Source organism: Lineus longissimus, chromosome 9 (genome assembly GCF_910592395.1).
Source record: "Lineus longissimus chromosome 9, tnLinLong1.2, whole genome shotgun sequence".
Lineage (NCBI taxonomy): Eukaryota > Metazoa > Nemertea > Pilidiophora > Heteronemertea > Lineidae > Lineus > Lineus longissimus.
The window spans coordinates 8,185,886-8,206,964 of record NC_088316.1 but is presented as its reverse complement, the minus strand read 5'-3'; the positions used below and the strand labels follow the sequence as shown (position 1 = coordinate 8,206,964).

At 41.4% G+C, this 21,079-nt stretch overlaps 1 protein-coding gene across 6 annotated transcripts in view; it reads left to right on the top strand.

Annotated features, from left to right (window-relative positions):
• The window catches only part of LOC135494137 (kelch-like protein 8), a 322,348-nt gene that overhangs the window by 88,187 nt on the left and 213,082 nt on the right, over positions 1 to 21,079 (top strand). For all 6 annotated transcript variants that reach the window (XR_010448352.1, XM_064781936.1, XM_064781935.1 and 3 more), the window contains exon 4: positions 7,190 to 7,301. Coding sequence is in view for 5 of the 6 variants with exons in the window: in XM_064781936.1 (XP_064638006.1) it covers positions 7,190 to 7,301 (112 nt within the window). In the remaining variant the exon portion in view is untranslated. The remainder of the gene's footprint in view (positions 1 to 7,189; positions 7,302 to 21,079) is intronic.

Sequence of the window (21,079 nt, the reverse complement as noted above, 5' to 3'; positions counted from 1 at the left end):
GGTTGGATCATAAACTTATATATACTGCCCTGTCTTATTACTTGACATCAATACACATCTAAAAAAAGTCTTCATGCCTGATTGTGTTCACCATATTCACCTCTAAACTAAGCATGATCCTGCCAACTAAAAGATGTATACGGTGAGCACAATGGCCCCTGGCCGTTTCATTATTTGTAAAGTCATTCTGTGATCAAACTGCTGATTCATTCATCACAACTGGGCAAAGGCTTAGTATTTATGTTAACACTGCGTGTAATATAATACATTCATTCATGTACAACCACCAGTGTTTACCTCAATTCTAAACTGGCCCAATGTATACTGTAATTTACAAATCACCTGCTGGACAGGAAAATTATGTTTCTCATTTTGTTCAAAATAAACAAACATTTGCAAATAATTCTTCATCTTCATCTGTGTATCATCCAACAATACACATAACTGGTTAAAGGATAGGGGTCATCTAAATTCTGCGATTGCAATAACTTCAACATTGCCACGTTTCTATGATGCATGGGCATTAAGAAACTACCTGTTTGAAAATTTAAGTTAATACAGAAATAGTGACGGCGAAAAAAACCATACTTTTATTACTGCCTATGAAGACGTCCATTTTGATTAAAATTTCCCTCTCCGATGACGTCACGCATGCAATGGTGATGCACTCCAGATCAACATGATGATCAAGGTCACCAGTACTCTCTTCCATTTTTGCGATGATGGCATTGTTATCCTTGCAACAGTCGCATTCAAAGTTTGTGGGCATCACCATGCAGCCATGGCACATGCACCATTCCTCCACAGGCATCTGGGTGCGATCCTCGTGGCCTTCATCATCGAGTGGCACGTCATCTTCAAGCTCCAAGGCAGCCACACCTCCATCAAGATCACATTCAACCAGCTCTTCAGGTGTGTACTCTGGCTCAAACACATAGGGAGCTAGGCCTACTCGTTCTCCTGTCGATGCATGGTTTTAATTGGAAGAGTTGAAAGATTCATCGCCGGACGTCGCCGAAGAAGTTGAAGAACTGTCATCTTTCATTTCGCTGTCATCCGCCATTGTTCGAACAGCTGATTGTGTCTGTGACGTCACACTCTTCTCATTCAGAGGAGAGAACGTTCATAAATATGACAAAATGGCCACCGTCCATATCGTGAAAAAATTAGCTAATAAAAGCAGGATTTTTACTATTTCTATATATATTGTGGGCCAAACTATTTTGCAGGTGGAATATAATAATGTTTAGATTATGGACAAAGTAAAGTTGTTGTGTTTAGCCGTCTGGTCATTTATATGACCTCTATCCTTCGAGAAGAGATAGAAATACAGACATAACACTACTGCAGCAGAAAAACATTCGATATCCATTTAGGGTGACACTTTTGATCCGGAATGCATTTAGATTAAAACAACCTCAAACAATGGTTTTTTTATCTGGATGGGATCATATTGTTCTGGATCATTTTGCATTGAGACAAAAAATATCTAAATCACATTCGGATTCAATCGGATCGCATGTGGCTTTTTGCTGTCGTCTAAACGGCCCTATACTGTGCATGCAACATCAGGTGTACAGTCTGGTTGAATAATATCAATGCCTGTCACCTTGGGCCTCATGTAAAACTGTGTTTGAATGATGCCACCTTGGCCTGGTAGTATTACCCTCCTGCGTTATTTCCTCTTGGCGGTACATAATTTGAAAATGCTCAGCGAGAAAACTTTACCAATAGTAAAGCCACCAAATCGAATCGAAACCGAATCTTGACTCGCATCTGCGTTCATTCAAACTGGCGACCCGGATGTTCCCGCTTCTCACAACCACCTAAAATTCTTAGCCAGACATGTTGGAAGTATCGGAAGGTCAACTTCGGGATCATCTCCAAATTATTCGCAGAAATTCGCTTCGCGAATAGCAACGAAAATTGGGAGTGTATTCCAGAGCTACAAAATCATTGCCAAATTGCCTCGCTGCCTGTCCAAACAACACAACAGTACATGAATTCAAATCACTGCTACTCTGAGTTCAATCTTTACACACAAAGTTAAGAAACTGCGATGCATTCCATCATACGCACTGGTACACTTTATCCCAAGACAAACTACCCAAAAACTGTAAAGGCATCTTATATAACATCTTATACACAACTTTTGATTCAGTATTAGATAAGGTACATTTAGGAAAAAAACATGCATTCAAAGATCGATAAGACGACAGGCGATTGCATGTGGCTGACCTGTCATTAATTGACATGTGTCAACAGATGTCATGACCACCAACGAGAGCTGATTGGTCAGAGCTGCAGACAACTATGTCAAGATAAAGATTAAAAGCCGGGATCAGAGAAAGTTTTGACATGGTACGCCATGATATAGCTGCGGGTCTTCTGATGTGTGATTGAATTCCATTGACTCCATTAAAACCCAGCCGATTCTAAAGATATTTGGATGCAGGTGGTTGACCCCGATTCCAGGTCAAAATAAAATATAGCGTGGTAAAAAATGTAGGGAGAAGTGTAGATTCGAGATTGAACTTGATGCCAGGATGCATATGATTTTTGCGGAGGCCGTCATTGTCGGGAAGATGGCGGGTTTTCTAGCACTTAAATTGCGCTGTGGATTTTAAAATATTGTGATGTGTGGATGGTTAACTGCTTTGCTGTTGTGAACTTTGTATTATTATCTTCTGGGTTGTCAACTGCTGCTCCTCACGTGGGTTGGTCAAAATATTCATTAGTCCTGAGTTAAATAAACTTTCGCAATGTAATATATTCCGTTCCTGGAAAACGATATGATTACATTTTCAATCGTTGCAAATTCGCTACATCTCATTGAAGCCTTTCTCGTTTTCACCTCGATTTGATATTTGTTTCAGCTTGATAATTGTTGCAAAATCGTTGCACTTTTTTGCAGAAACTAATTCTAAAACGATTACAAAGCAAATTTTCGTTGCAATTTGCAAAGCGAATTTCTGCGAATAATTAGGAGATGATCCCTTACCCATCTCCTTTCTCAATGTTTTCAAATATCTGCGTCAGGGACAGGGATTTTGGCCGATTGTCCGCCAATTTTACCGTATTATAGTGTTGCCAACAACATATGCTTTGGTATCTTACCTGTGCTATGATATTGATCATATGAGGTGATTACTGTCAAGGAGGAAAGAGAGTTGATTTTGTTACCGAGAGCTACTTTTTGGCTCACCGTAGGGGAGTCTATACAACACCGCTGTGTCCGTCGTTGTTTGTCGTCGTCGTCTGTATCCTCTCTGAAAAACATTGGCATGTTTTTTAACCGCTAGAGCTATGAACTTGAAACTTTGTACACACGACCCCCACCATGTCAAGTGACCTCTGGCAATGAATTTCTGTCCAATCTGATTCTTGACTTGGCCACGAGGGGGCCAAAAGTGGAAACTTAAAAAGTGAGATATCTCTCTTATGAGTGGCTCGTTTTTGATAAAATTCTTATGGTAGGTTTTCCAAGCAAGGATACACCACATACCGTACAGGTTTTTGATTTGACCTAATTTTCAAGGTCAGGTAAAATGGTATGAATTTGCCATTTGAGTGTAACTATGACATGTTTCTTAACCGCTAAAGCTATGAACTTGAAATTTGGTAACATGACACCCTATGTCATGTTACCTCTGACATCGAATTTCCGTCAGATCTGATTCTCAACTTGGCCACCAGGAGGCCAGAACTAAAAAAGGTAAAAAGTGCAATATCTCGTTTATTAGTGACTTGTTTTTGATGATATTTGTATGGAAGGTACTCCAATCAAGGATACATCACATGTCATACCGACTTTGGTTCGACCTATATATTATACATGTAGCATGTTTTTTAACCAGGATGAATTCCTAACCACCAAATATCTATATGGTGAGCACAATGGCACCTGGCCGTTTCATTTAGCATGAGCGATTGTTCACCCGCGTAAAATTCAATTTGGGCGAGCAGCGGCGCTCGAGAGCGATCGTGTCTCCCTTCAATCTCTGGTATATCATCCCTAGTTTCAATCGAGAGTACTAAAGTCTGTGTGTGTTGTTCAATGTTTGTGGTCGTGATGGGCCCTTTTTGGTGAAATAAGTCCCTTTTATGTGGGTAAACTCTGTTTTTTTCTCGATATCAAATATTTAGATAACATTTTAAGCTTTCAGAAAAGTTATACTTTATTGGGTCTATTTTGGTTTTTAATGTTGTTATTATTGTTTTTCTGAATTTGTTGCCACTACCTGAAATGCCTTGCCCCGTTCGGGGTTTAGAATTCTAAAACCAATGGGATTAGAATGAACTGTACACTTCAATGTAAATACACTGTGCGCCATTGAGGCCTCGTTTTAAATTCAGCGGTTATGGTTAGGCAACCATAACCGTGTTTGGGTTGGTGCCAAATGTGGAAGCATTTAAAAAGCATTTAAAACCACATTATTCGTTATTTAATTTGAGATGTTTTAGAATAGAAATTGAAACTGTACCTCACTGTCGGTGTTGATTGTCTCACCAAAACCAATGGGTCGAGGTAAAATATTGGCCGAAACCTTGGCTACGTCTCGGTTTTGATCTACATTTGAGCTCCACCCTCACGGTTTTGGTGAGACAACCAATACCTCCAGTTCGGTATCAATTCCTTAAATATCAAATGCTTGCCCCGCTATGAGTTAAAGAGTTAAATACGAAATAGTGTTTTGCAAACATGTACTACTGCAAAAATATCCCAGTTTACAGTATTGGCAACCTTTTTCGACCTTTACTGTATTTTGAGCATCAAATTTCGTCTGCCTTCAGTTTAGGGAAACCTCTGCTGGTGTGTTCGCTCCAAAAGCCTGTTTCTTCTGTTTCTTTAGACCTACATATGATACATACCTACATGGTCTAACAAAAATCTGGAGTTTCCAGCTCTGGGGAAGTAGGTCACAAAACATGTGGTTATGTCAGACAATCATTAGGTCCTTATTATTTTGTACTTCTCTTTCATCACATGAGAACAAATAGGGTTCAGGGCCCATATTCATAAAACTTCTTAAGATAAGAATGAATGAACCGTAAGTATCATGCTACTTGCTACTTGGAATTCATAAACCTAACTAAGTATCATACCTATCTTAGTATGATGGGTAAGTCTATGCATCATGCATTACTTGTGCAATATGTTAGGCCATGGGAATGAATAATCCGGTTTACCCTCACCCGCCCGCATGACGTTTTAACCCCCGCCAAAATATTTCATTATTTTCCAAAAAAATCATTATTTGGAAAAAAATGGCTCAGTAAAGCATGAAAGACATACAACATCGTAAACATAGCGTATTACTACAATTCTGATGAGTTTCGAAGAGTTTGGGGTGGTTAGCATTAATACTACCAATTTTCTACCGCGAAACATCGATGTCGGCTCATGCCCAGGGCGCCAAAGTGAAGATTTACCCAGAAAACTCGAAGATGACCGAACATTCCCAAAGGTGAGTGCCACACTCTGCCTCACGACGTTACCAAATTTTATATTCCCAGGTATATTTCTACCTTTCCCTAGTTCACAGTAAAAGAAATAAACAATCATCCATCAAATACAATAGTCACTGATTGATATTTCGTCGATTGTATCATATGATGGCGTGATATGTTCATGTGTTGGTATAGACTGATTTGCAATCACTCGCCTGGCTGTTATGATGAGCAGACCGCATGCAATAGGCGATACTGCAGCTCCGTCTATAAATTCGCGTTGAGCAGTTCTGGAACTAAATAATCAATAATGAGTTTAGTGAATTTAACGGGGCCTACACACGTCCTGTGCAAACTGCTCTCACAAGCAGCCTCTGAGGCGCTGAAGCAATTACTAGTACCTGTATTTTCTCAGAAAAAATAAATAATGAATAATGAAAAATGAAAAAAAGCCTCATTATCTTTTTAAATCACTCGGACGGTAAACCGGATTATTCATTCATTCCCATGGCCTTACTGTCAGATTTCAACCACAACCATGTTAAATTTTGTGGTTTGGGGTTGAGTGAACCTTTTTTTCTTGTGGGACTTGTTGTAGCGACGTTTTGCTGCCGTCTTTGGGTTTAGGAATGGATTCATCAACCATGGTCTTACAGGGTATCCACTATCCCCGAGTAAAATTACTTCACCATCCCAATGCGATATGAGCTCTGAAAGTCAACTCTCCCTTAGAATAACTGAATCATGCGTACTTCCTGGCCATTCGGCAACAACATTTATGAATCAATATTGTGCACCTATCACAGCCTGGGTGTTTATCGAGTGGTACTTCTTCCGATTGATATAACGCCATTCATGTTGCGATGGACCTAAAATCCATGCATGCGTTCCATCTACAATGCCTACAACACCAGAGAAACTGGCTATGTCTTGAAATTCATCAACAATGTTGGGAATTTCATCCTGCTCTGGAAACTTTACGACCCTTGGAAGCAGAAACAAAAGTGTTTGACGGTCGAGTCTATTAATTTGGTTAAGTTGTAGAATGTTGTATGCGTCCAGTGGATGTAGGCGGTCTCGGAAAACTTGTTCACTTCAGATAGCATGCCGTCTGACAACTTCTTCTTGCACTTCAAGCATTAATGCAGCCATACTGCTCCAATGTCTCTTGAGGAATGCCCAGAAAGTCTGTGAAATACCATTAGGCTTTATTACTTAGGACAGTCCAATGGGTGTCTCAAATATAAGTGCACATGATACATTAGGTAAATCGTATATAGAATTCAACTAAAGCATGACACTTGAGTTAGGTAGGAACCTCAGTATCATTCTTTGACTTAAAGTGATAATATGAGGTGATTTACAACTTTGCGGAAATACGTCCGTTTTTAATTGTTGATCACAAATGTAACGCTAAAATTTTCCATTTTTGATTAGATTTATCATAAAATCGCTGAATGTAAACCACCGCAACCGCGAAAATGTTCATGTTGTGACGTCATCAACGAAAACGGCATCGAAGCGAGCCGTCCGGGCGGGATTAAACCATCAATTTCTAGAAAATGTGCATTTCGATTCGAAAACCTTACCGATTTATGAGAAAGTGACGTTGTCATTTGTCAAAAACAGCTAAAACATTATATGGTGAAATTTGACACGACTTACCCGTTAAGTATATTTATGAATACCGGCCCAGAAGGCAGTGTTCTTATGACTTCCGTTTTCTGCTAACTTTTAGGTCTGCTTTATGCAATTGGGGGACACAATGGTTCGAATCACTTGAGCTGTGGAGAGGTGTTTGATCCAGAAACAAACAGATGGAAGTTCATTGGATCCATGTCTACTCCAAGGTAATTATTGTTTTTTAGGCTTACCAGGGGGAGACTTGCCTCATTAGCCTTTCTAGGCAACCAGTTTTGGAAAACTCTGATTAAAGCTGCGGGAACCATATTGATCCTCTTTGTTGTGTCTTGCATTGTGTGTGTGTGTTATCACATTTGATAATAATATTAGAAATTATATGTCGGGTAAAAACATTATTCCAAGGGCTTCGCAAGTTACGTGGAGACGGCACATGACAAGACTTTTCCCGTCCATGCGCCTTTGTAGATAGAGTGACTCAACCACTCTCTTGCATTACATTACAGAGAGTGGCCCGTAATCAGCCAATAGCGGTTGCACACTGGCCACCTGTCGGGAGTTTATACGTAAGGACAACGTATATTACAGAAGTTGGTCGTCAATTTTCAAACGGGAAATATTTTATTGGCTCATCATAGGGGAGTTTATACAATACTGCGTTGTCCGTCTTCAGTCGCCTGTTATCAGTCTTTTTTGTCCGTAACCTTTTTTTGGCTCACCGTTGGGGAGTCTATACAATACCACAGTATCCGTTGTCGGTAGTCTCTCCTGTTTCAAAAACTGTGGCATGTTTCAGTAAAAGTAAATTTGGTTGAAGCCGCCCCCTCAGAACCCCCTTAGCGAGTGAAAAAAGGGCAAAATTGGCTGCTCAAAGTTGTAATTTTCAAATTTTCGAGTTTCCCCAAGCCACCAAACCCATTTCCAACACTAAAACAGTTGATTTGGGCACTTCAAACAAGTTTACCTTTACTACACACCGGAAAAAGACCAGTAAAATCCCTACACCCTAAATTTCGAACAAAAACCCCAAAACCGAACAAATCAAGGACCAACATCCATTACTCACGCAAAAAGAGACTTACAAATGGTTGGAGATTCTTGAAAACCTAGTGAATGGTTACAACAGCACATTTCACTCATCCATTGTAATGAAACCAATCGAAGCTAGAAAATAAGATAATACCGGAACAGTCTGGTGCAATGTTACGGAGTATTTCTACTTAAAGATTATGGTCAACCAAATTACAAGATTGGTGACAGCGTGAAAATAACCAAAAACAAAACCATATTTTCTAAAGGTTACTGTAGGCTATTTCCATACATTGTGCTTTAATTCGACAAATATAAAACGAGATGAAAACGAAGACTCGATTGTGGTAGTTGTTATCTTGTACACTTTTCACAATTTCCGAATACACTGTTCGGGTGCCGAAGACAACATATTACACTGTCGCAGTATGCGACATCTTCCCCCGAAAGCCAACCAGTAGCTGACAAGGATTTTACACAACATCAAAAAGTATCAATTTTTAGATTAAACTAATAGCTGATAACTATGACTAAAACTCAATCACAAACAACTGACCTAAACTCCACAAGTATAGGGTAGACTGCCTATACCTGTCGCACTCAAGACAGGTTTTCATTATAACCCCAACACAACTTGATGCATAGTCCAACTAGGCCTCATAAAGTAATGTTCACTTAGGCATTAGGCCAAGTCCAAAAGAACACAATCCTGAATAGATTGTCAAAATCCAGGGGGCAATGAAGCCAGAATATGCAAGTCCATACACAACACTCTTGTTTTAGGCTGATAGTCTTAGTGAACAAATGACACTCTCAAAAGAAACAAATGACGTGATGGAGTAAAAAGGGCAGACTGTAGACTTGCAGATAAGCATAGCTGGCCAGTCTCAAAGATACCGGTTTTCTCTGAAACTAGAAAGTAAACGAAAAATCTCCACGAATACAGCCTGTGAAAGACTGGAATAAGTCTAGTTATGTCCTTCTAGCAAACACACTTTCATCACGGGCCTCCTGAAAGTAGACCCCTCGTTCTTCTTGAGTTCGATACTTCTCACGTATCCATCTGCTTTTGGGTAAACTTGAGTTACACGGGCCACAATCCACGAGGAACGTCGTTGTCAGCGAGTAGGACAACATCATCGGTTTCAAAGTTTCGTTGTGGAGTCTTCCAACGTTTTGTTGAAGTGAGCAGTGGAATATAATCCTTCTGCCATCTTTGCCAGAAGTGGTCGGTGATGATCTGGGCCTGGCCCCATCCTTTTCTGTATGTCCTTGCCCTTAGTGACACATGGAGACAAGGTACAATCGTTTCGACCGAGTAGAATGTTGTTTGGCGTCAGAGCTTCTGGATCGTTACTGGATGATGACACATGCGTGATGGGACGACTGTTTAGGACATACTCAACTTCAGCCAAGGCAGTCTGCAGGACTTCGTCTTTCATTCTATCATTACCATCTAAAACAATAACCTTCCCCGGAACCTCCAGAGGTTCTTTAAGGAATGTTTCCTCATGAAGGCAATGAACATATTTTAAGTATTCTAAACTGATCGAACTTTCTTCTGATCGATTTCGTTCTTGCATTCTTCCATGACAAATGTTTGGGTCTGTTCTAAGACCAATTATAAACCTTGTTAGTTTACCTGTATCACACATTTTTTCGGTAGTATTTTGAATACTTATTCTTTAGATTCTGAAAGTGCTCCCGAGTTAAATTCCCATCCCAACGATTCAAACGTGAAAAGACATGATGGAGAAAATACTTCTTTCCGAAATTCTTGTTTTTTCAGAATCTGCGTTATCATTATTTCTAAAAGCACCATCATTTGAAATTCTTCAGAATATTTTTTCAGATTATTGTACATGAGATCAAGCATATTTTTCTCATTATGATTTTTCCATTCGTTTATAGGCTCTGGGATAACTTCTACATCTTTGAATACTTTCAACTAACTTTGATTTTCCGGCAGAAATATTTCCCTCAGTTATTAATCTTATTTTTCTAATTTTTGAATTTAAATTTTGTTGCTCCAATTTTTAGTAATTTTTCCTTAAATAGGCATTTATTCGATATAGCCATACGGAACCTTTGAAATTCCATCATCTAAAATATATTTCTTATCATCGAATGGATTTAAACTTCATTTATCAACTTCCTCTACAAACATAATGTGCTTGTCAGATATCAGCACCCTCATATCATGGTACCATGTTTTTCTATCAACCAACGAACTGTAGTAGTTGTCAAATGCAATACCAGTTTTTACCACATGTTTACTTATTCACTTATTTTAACTTTTTTTAATTCAGAGGTCTCAGTTTTATAGGCATACATTTTACTTTTCAAAGCAATAAATTCCTTTATTTCATCCCCGGCCAACTCATCTTTAAAATATCCTTGGACTTTCACTTTACTCTTATAATACAGTGGATGGTCTTTTGGATAGTTACTGAAGTCGAAATGTTCTTTCGGAATTTCAAATTTGAAAGTTACGATCGAGGGAATAGCTAATAAAATCTACCCCGAAGTAATGAGGTTACTAGATCAGTGGGAGGAAGCGAAAAAACACTTCATGTCTGAAGACGTTAAGAAGACACACGACTGTAATTTAACTCTTGAAAAGTATTATGGTGATGAGAACTATTTTGGGTTGTGGATTGACCTGAGAACCACTGAAGACAATAATCTGCATGGCAGTGGAATAGTGTCGCAAAACACAAAAGATGGAATTCAGTTGGCTATCACAAAAGATGGGACAAAGGGTCCGTACAAAATGCACATATTTATTGTTTCAGACGCGCAGTTAAATGTTCAAAATTCTCAAATAGTGAGCGTAATGAATTAATCACATTACCTTAATTTTGTGGTTTATAAATTTAGACAATTGAGAAGAAAGATATTGTGAATATGCTTTTCATCACAATGCTGTAACCTATCGTAATTCCTCATAAAACAAAATTTCTATAGAGAAGGTTCTTAAAAATGAAAATTTGAGACCCTAGCCAGGCTGATATCAATTAGTTTCTAAAATTTTGTCTGATAGTTACTCTTGGTAGTTTATCTGCAGAATATCTATACGATAATGGTCTCATACTATTATCGTATATCAACAAGAAGCACCAGATCACCAACACATACATACGTACATCCCTCTGCGTGCTTGTCAATTTTTTTCGTTTTTGAAGAGAGGGTAAGTATTCTCTTACGCAACGCTGCCAAAACAGATCTGTCACCCACTGGACCTTTCTCCACTCCTTGCGAAAGAGTCAGTCTTCCTTAACAAAAATGCCTTGGGGCAATCCTACCAATTTCCTCTGCGTAAGAAAACGGTTTGGTGTGATTGCTTCATAGTCCTTGGGATCCTCTGAAACTGGGCATAGCGTTCATAATTCCATCAGCCTCAGCTAACAGCGTTCGGAGGCCATTGTCTGTCAGCAAATGGTCACCAGATAGTGCTCGCAAATGTCTCGTGGAAGTTTTTACTAGACATTCCCATACTCCTGCCATATGGGGGGGGGGGGGGGGGGGCCCTAGGAGACTGAAACACGAATTGTATGGCCTTCTGTTGCATTTCGGTGACTATTTGCTGCTGGTTCCTCTCTTCAATAACCCTTGTGAGCTCTTTATCAGCACCTATGAAGTTAGTTCTATTGTCACAACGAATTTCTTCTGGAGGTCCTCTCCTACTTATGAACTGCCTTAGAGCCAAAATAAAGCCATCTGTGCTGAGTGACTGTCTCTAGATACACTGCTCGGGTCACCAAGCACGTAAATAAACAGCCACATCTTTTGGCGGTACTGTTGCAGCCCCATTTGATATCTAGGGGGCCAAACAAGTTGCATCATGTGGTTGTGAAGGCTGGCTGAAAAGGAACAAGCCTGAACTCTGGTAATGCCGCCATGACCTGGTGCATTGATCTGGTATTTTCATGACGGCAGTCTATGCAGTTTCGTATAGCCCCTTTTGAAAGCTTCCGCCCACCGCACACCCAGAACTGTTTCCTTGTCTCAGCTAAGGTCTGCTCCCTTCCCGCGTGGGCAAGTTACTGGTGTGCCTCACGCATCACCAGCTGGCTGATCCTGTGATGTTTAGGCAGGATTATCGGGTATTTCTCTGATGTCAGAGTTGGTGCGTTGTCCAATCTCCCTCCTACTCGCAGTACACCATTTACCAGTGTAAGGTAGTGGACCTATTTGACCATTCAGTTTATAAATAAGTAAGGGAGTATTACTAAATTTGGTTTGTGGCAACTTGCCACAGGGGTTAAAAAAGGAGTACGTCTGGTTGTATCACGCTACATTATATGTTGGTCAGAGCCAAGTCCTAATTGGGTATTTTGGGAAAGAGGGGATGACGTATGGTTGGTTACCAAGGGTGGTGTTCTTGTTGTGAAAAAGGGAGAGAGAGAGTTGGCTTGGCCCTGAACAGACATCCACCATCATCCACCAAAATAAGACTAAGAGATTATATTATATTCATCATCATCGCACAAATTCGGCTGTGGGTGGATCCAACCCCACATAGACCTAGAAAGGGCAAGCCTTCCAGTGGTGTGTGACCCGGGTATCCATTTTGCCTCTCGCTGCCTTGCAAGGCCATAGAAGTTGGATACGTCATCCTGGAGCTCCGCAGTGGAAAGATTAAAGTCAGCACAGGACCGGTGTGACGTAGCGGCTTTTAAGGCACTGGTACCTCTCTGTAAAACAGCTGAACACCTATATCAAAATAGCAAAGAGTTTATTATAAGAGAAAATTATGTACAATATTTATATAGCCAGCTGCTGAAATAAAGCAAATATTAGTTATGAGAGTTCGTGTAGCAAAATGTAGCAATGTTCAGTTCAGTCCCTTCAGTTCACAAGGGCAAAGTTCACACGGCAATGTTCACAGGGTAACTGAGAAAAAGTTCCGTTCCAAGTAAGGGGCCAGATGTGGCGACACAGAGGGGTAAAGGGTTAAGAGGCAATTATGAGAATACGGAATTAGGCTATCCGTTCCCAATAAGAATACGGAATTTAGGCGTTCCGATTCGAATACGAATATGTGTGCGTTTCACAGCTGCAGCGACGACTCCATTCGACACATTCGGCACCAACGCCAGGCGATCATAATTCCCGAACCGAAAAGTCCGGATTCGATAAACAGCTTCCCCGAAAAGGGATTCTGGAGCTCCAATCAATTCAAATCACAAGGCAAGCACAACCAACTGCTTTCCTTGGAGTCTTTCTGAGTACCCCCCAAAGCACACACCAACAACCATGCCTCAGTAGGCCCTCTTCGTAACCACGAGAGAGGAAGTGGACAATTTTGTGACTGATCTCAACTCACATCATCCCACCATTAAATTTACCGCCAACATCTCGGACTCCAATGTCACTTTCCTAGACACACGTGTCCACATCACATCCACTGGACATATCTACACAGACCTGTACACCAAGCCAACGGATGCACACAATTATCTTCTATACTCATCAGCCCACATCAGGTCGTGCCTCAATGGTATACCATATGGACAATTTCTGAGAATCCGAAGAATTTGTTCAAACTTAGAAGATTTTGAGAAACACGCACTCAAGATAGCACACCACTTCGAACGCAGAGGTTATCCCAAGCCTCTCATAGAGACGGCCCTCATACGGGCACACAGGCAGGACCGCCAGTCTCTTCTCAATCCAGACCCTACCACAATAGGAACCCAGGAGGAAGACAAAGCTCCTTTCTTCTTTGTCACCACCTTCAACCCGGCGCTTAAACAACCAGCCGAGATCATAAAGGACAACTTGGACATTCTAACAAGACACAAAACTACTCTACACCTGTATGAGACACCTATTATACATGGTTTCAGAAGACCTAAAAACCTCAGGGACAACCTAGTCCGAGCCAAACTAGGGCCTTCCACGGTCGCAGCACCCAGCACAACCAAGCCTTCACGCTGGTCCTGTCTCTCTCCAAGAACATGCAGATACTGTCCACGCCTTAACACAACTGGACATATCACTAGCAGCACTACACGGAAGATCTATAACACAAAAACCAAAATTTGCTGTAAAAGCAATAATGTTATTTATTGTATTCAATGTAGACAATGTCACATTCAATATGTAGGCGAAACCAAGCGCTCACTACTAGAACGCTTCCAAGGACACTTTTATAGCGTCAATAAAAACATCGACACCGATGTCGTAGGCCATCACTTCAACCTCCCAGACCACCAAGGCCTGGAAGATATCACTGTCTGGGTTCTTGAATTCATGCACATCCCTCCAGATGGCGCCCAAGCCAAGGCTAACAGACTCTCCAGAGAGTCCTTCCGGATCCACCGTCTGCGCACCATGTCGCCGCTAGGACTCAACATCAAGGACAACACGTCCTGGTAACCACGCTCATGCCATTTTAGCGTTTCTATCATTTATTTCTCCGTTTGAGCCCTGGTTTACCACCACTCTCGCATCAGCAAAAATCAGCTAATGGTGTCTTCACTTTGAAATATCGTTTACCATGCAGCACCTTGCAGGGATATCACCAAGAATCCTCGTCCCCAAAACACTCTCACGTCATTTTAAATCTGAAATAGATACAACACCATACCATTTCAGTCGTAATCACACCAGCCCCGACCCTCCTCATATCACAATGATAGAGTACGGCTCCCCTATAATACAATAAGGGAACTGGTCCGACTCACAAACCGGACGGCAGAAGGGTCAAGCAGGCTACACTACCTGCCACACTCCGTTCTAGTCCACTAGCATAACTGATGAGGTCACCACTGTACCGAAACCGTTTTCAGAGCACACTTAAACCCTGCTGCTCATCTCCCGCCTGAGAATGACGACATGACGTCACTCATGCGCACACCCTTTCTCCCGGAAAGACCCTTGACAACCACACCCGCCAAGACCAGGACGTCACAACCACCAAGAGTGACGCCACAGGGCCAACCATCCAATGACGACTCACCAACAGGACGTAAGGACAATCAAACGATATTTTCTCCGATCTGACGCCCAAGTCAGTCACAACGGTCTTACCACTGGACACAGCAGCAGCTTTTCACTACGTTCTCAAATTCAGTAGGCCTAAAGGCGCGGCTCCACTTGACAGTTTTCTGTCGAAAGTTTGCTGTCAGATAGTGACTGTCCAATGACTATCCCGTGGAAGTTGTTCAGCTAGTGGCTGTATGACAGCAATAGATAACTGTCCGAAAGATTGTAGGATGGTCAATTTCTGTCGTGTGGAAGTGAGCCACATAGATTATGCAAGTTGGTTATAAAAGTGTCAGACAGTGCTTTTATCGACTAGCACTTGCTCTATTTTGGGATAGAACTGTCGTACAGATCCGTCGAACAGATCAGTGCGAGTTCAACACGAGAAATGGCAGACGAATTTCATGTTGAAGTTGCGGAGAGTGAATGGTCGCAAGATGCGGTCAGCAACTTGAAGGTTACAGGCCTGCACTATGGGATGTCACGTCTGCCGAATATAGAGACAGGTTGAAGAAAGAGGATGCATGGAAAAGTCTGGCGAAGGATTGTAAAAGAGATAAAGTGCAAGTGACGAGAAAAATGCACAACCTGAGAAACCAGTATGCGCAAGAATTAAAGAAAGCCACCAAGAGGAAATCTGGGCAAGGGACTGACGACGTTTACACCCCAAAGTGGATGTACTACAAGGCATTCTCTTTTCTAAGGGGAGTTATTGGAGGACGAAAATCGAAGACCAATTTGGTGAGAATTATCTTTATTTGTTAATTTTGTTACATGATTTCTCTCTTGCAGGTTTATTTCAGTCTCTCATGTCATAAATGCTCTTCATTCCGCCCACTTTAAGGACGGCTTCCTCAAATGAACTTGTACTGCCACGAAACCTCACCCTGGGGTGAGAGGAAGTACTCTCGAAATTCGTGGCGGATGTCTTGTGGGGTTTGAGCATGACGGTTGCTTGTGAATGGCTCGATTTGGAGCAGGTTGTTTGCTGGCATGCCCTCTTTTCGCCATGCTCCAGGGGTAATGACACCAGTAGCCATGTCCTCCATATCGACTGTACCATGTGGAGCGTAGCGTGCGCGCGAGTCTTTCTTCGTGATCATCAAATTATGTAATGCACAGGAAGCCAAAACGATATCCTCTGCTTTCTGTGCATCTACAGCTATCGGCTTTCGAAATATGCGGAAGACGCTGGACATTATGCCGAATGCATTTTCGACGATTCTACGCGCTCTCGAAAGTCGGTAGTTGAAGATGCGCATGCTACCGGGAATGTCTCGCAGAGGATATGGTTTCATTATGTTTTCCCGCAATGGAAAAGCATCGTCGGCCACAAATACAAATGGTACCTTCATATTTCGACCTGGAAGTACCCTTGGTGATGGTAGGCAAAGGGTCTTGTTCTCAAGACCCGAAGATAATGAACACCTGCCGAATATGCCACCGTCAGCAACCCTTCCATTACATCCGACGTAGACAAACGTAAAGCGGTATTTCGCATCAACCAATGCCATCAGCACAATACTGTGGAAGCCTTTGTAATTAAAATAAAAACTCCCAGACGCTGCTGGAGCTTGCATGATAATATGCTTTCCGTCTATGGCACCGATGCATTGGGGGAAGTTCCACCTTTCAAAGAATTCGGAAGCAAGTTGTAACCAATCATCGGAGTCGGAAGGAAACTGCAAAAAATTTAAAAAATCGTAACTATACATGTACTTGTACCACAATATTCAAACAGAAAAAATATATATTTTCAGGAACAAGAAGAACAAGCGCCAGATGATACGCCAGATGCAACACTATTTATCAAGGACGAGATCTGCACTCAACCTCGAGGATCACCATCTTCCGTGGCCACACCCAACCCGCCACCGTCGAAATCTCGAAAACGAAAGGATGTCGGTCGTGCGTCTGATGAAATCCTTCAGAAGGCATGTGAAGTTATGTCAAGGGAGACCGATGAACTGGACACATTTGGTGCTTTTGTTGCTTCTGAGTTGAGGGGATTGAAATCAGAGTCAAGAAATTGAAACGTGATATTCAAAGGGTCATTCTTGAAGCAGCTGAGAAGGACGATGAAGACGCCGCAGCTATGACAACCACACTGACGCCCAGCACTTCTCGCAGCTCAACTTGCAGTCCTTCGTTGACGGGATTCAGCCAAAAAGAGCAGGGAAACACAGGCCCGGACGACAAGCAAATTCCGAATCAATTTTCCTTCCTACACATGCTTCAGGATCAGACAAACGTCATGTGTAATGATAAGAATAATTAATTGGTGTCACAGAATATAATAGGTGACCGAACACTATATTTTCCATTCATGTCATAATTATATTCAATTCTATCACATGAGATATTATAAAACATCTCGAGACATTACCTATAGATCTGATGTTAAATAATTATATTCTGTCCAGATGATTTAAAATTATCAGATAAATTTAAAACATCAGATGATTTTAAATCGTCCCATTGAGATGTTTATAAAACATCTTATATATTAAAAAATCTCATTTCATCTCGGCAAACTCCGTATGATCCCGAATGCCTTCGTTACTTTCCAAAAATTACCAACCAATCGCAACCGTGCTTTCATATTCCCTGGGAATTCAAACAAAATGTGGGCGATATTTTAAAATTATCTGTCGGATATTTAATGATCATCTCACCGAAAAGAGTTATCAAACATCTGATCTGATTTGATATAAATCAAATAATTATGACATGAATTCAACTCCAGAGAACACTGCCGTGGCCGCCGGTCATACGATTCAGTGGTACCGACTTGCCTTCAGGAATTCCTCCTTGAGTGCCTCGTAAATGGCTTTGCACACTTCAGACACAATACGGGATATCGTTACGGCAGATATACGGAAGAGATACATCAGGCTGACGAATGAATCGCCTGAATTTAGAAATAAAAAGGAAAGTTTAAGAATTTACATGGCCTTCATTTATGAAGTTCTTCATGTCATAATTATTCGATTTATATCACATCAGATGTTTATCAAATATCATATGTTTTTAAAACATCTCACTGGTAATTTTAAATCACCAAGACAAAATTAATTATTTAACATTCAGGGGCCAGTTGTTCAAACAGATAACGTGGCGTAAAGCCAAACTGACGTTATCTTTCTCACACTAGTCCTGTCTCACTTGAAGGATTGATACCAAATTTTAATCTGCCATCTAGAACTTCGATAGCAGGGGTTACATCCTGCAAAAGTCAATTCAGTTGTTACTTCCAGTTTTGCCATGGTTGGTCTCGGAAAGATAACGCCAATCTGTGTTAACGCCATGTTATCTGCTAACGTTGTTTGTACAACCCAGCCCAGATGTTTATAAAATTTATCCGAGATGTTTTATAACATCTGATGTGACAGAAGTGAATAAAATAATGACATAAATGGAACTTCATATTACCGGTTATTCATTGAATTTCAGTTATGTCAGTGGAACTGTGTCTGGTTTGTTTATTGGGAAATAAACCGTGAAATAAAGCAATATTTGGAAAGTTATCGCCTTTTTACCTATTTCTTCTGCTGAAATCCCTCAGTGCAGTACCTCATGTACGTGCTCTATTCATGAGATAGTGGGGAAATAAGCATACTCACCAGTTGCCAGAAAGCCCAAAGTCACGGCAAGGCGCTCCCTCACCGGAATTGCAGGCCGCATACACGTGTCCTGTTTGTGGATCCTGGGTCCGACAAGCACTGCAAGCTCCTCGAAGTCAACTGCGGAGAGTCTCAAAAAATTGTTGAGACGACTCGAATCTTCCAATCTCAGCTCCCGTAGGAGGCAGTGGTATGCACCGTGTTGCTCCCTTCTAAGAAACCATTCATGTACCCAAAGCTTGTGCCTCCTCTTTTGCCTCCGCTCACGCAGTGTCATGTAAACCACAATCGCCGCGGCGACTTGTTTCCTTCTTGCTGGCAACATGCTGAATGAAGACAGCCACGTGGAAGGTAAATACGGCTGTCAGACAGAAACTATCATACAAAACCACCGTACGTGGATGGCCCTTACGACAGTTGCTTTCGATAGAAACTATCTCGCTCGTTTCCAGAGCTCGCAGACAGTGACTATCTGCGATTTTTTCTTCATAGTGGAAGGGCTATGGATAGTTTTCTGTCGACAGTTTTTCAATTACTGTCGACAGTTTACTGTCATGTGGAGCCGCACCTTAAGCCTTTGCCTCAGATCACCCAACCACTCGCCATTGTCAAGTCATTGTTAAGTCATTGTAAAGTCATTGATCAGCACTATTGTCCAGTCCCACATGAATGTTCATTCCTGATTCTAACTGATTCCATATTACATGACTATGATCTTGGATAAAATTATGACCATGATTCCATATTACATGACTATGATCTTGGATAACATAATGACCATGGTTATGGTTACATTATTCTGATCTTAGATTGCATAGCTCAATTGACTCACAATAAACTCACCAATTAATATAGGGAAGAAATAAAACAAAACATGGGATTCATCACATACCTTCCCCCTAAGAAAATAAAACTAGTTTAACAATTCTTTAAACAAGTTTTTCCTGAAACAAGGAAAATGACAGTTAGTTTATAGACAATTGCTTTAACTTTGACTCACCAATAGTCTCAAGTCCAGCATTCACACAGCAACATCTGTCAATCATTCAAACGGTAGCCAAACGACCTACAATCTAGACAGACAGATAGCGTTCACGTTCAACTTCCTGGGCTTGTGCACAATTTCAATGTCAAACTCTTGGAGTATGATACTCCAACGCAACAATTTCTGGTTGGATCATTTCACTTTATCCAACCATACCAGCGGATTGTGATCAGTCTGTAGGACAACCTTATGACCTAGCAAGTATGGTCGAAGTAACCTGACTGACCAAACAATGCCTAGACATTCCTTTTCAATTGTCGCATAACGCACTTCCCTATCCAATAATTTCCTGCTGAGATACACAACTAGATGTTCCTCTTGGTTTTCCCCTTTTTGTGCTAACACTGCACCTAAGCCTCGCTCACTCGCGTCTACCTGTAAGATAAAAGGCCTTGAATAATCTGAAGGGCACAAAACAGGACAGTTCTGCAGGGCGGATTTCAAGGTTTGGAATGATTTCTCACATTCGGTTGTCCAAACTACCTTGTTAGCTGTTCCGTTGACGGACCTTACAAAGAAGGGAAAACCTATGTCAGAAAAGGTGGGAACAAAGCGCTGGTAGTACCCTACCAGCCCTAGGAAGCTTCGTACGTCCTTCTTTGTTTGGGGCACTGGAAAATGGGCAACGGCTTCAACTTTGGCACTCATTGGTTCCACTTTACCTGACCCAACAGTATGGCCCAGGTATGACACTGACGCATGGCCCAAGAAGACTTTACTGGGCTGTGCTTTCAAATTAGCTTTCTTCAGACGTTGGAAGACTTCTTCCAGGTGTTTCAAATGATCCTCGAAATTGTGACCCGCTCTACCAAAACTAGGCGCTTGTCGCATCTGAACTTGACAGGTTTATACGGACTTGTTGTTCATTTCCCTATTGTAGACCTTTTGTGAAATGTGACCAAATCAGTTTGTAATAGATTTCACAAAAGGTCTACAATAGGGAAATGAACAACAAGTCCGTATCAACCTGTCAAGTTCAGATGCGACAAGCGCCTAGTTTTGGTAGAGCGAGTCACAATTGTCAGAGAATATGGCCAAATCATCGATGTAGACGACCATATACTCCTCAGTGCCTTCTACGGAATTCATCATTCGGGTGAAGGTCATTGGGGCGCATTTCATCCCGAACGGCATTACCCGGAAGGAGTAACTCTTACCAAAGGGGGAAACAAAGGTTGAAGCTAATTTAGCAGCCTCCGTCAAGGGAATCGCATAATAGCCTTTGCAGAGATCAATAACGGAGATATACATCGCCTTGCTGACTTTTTCAATGAGTTCGTCAATCCTCGGGAGGTTA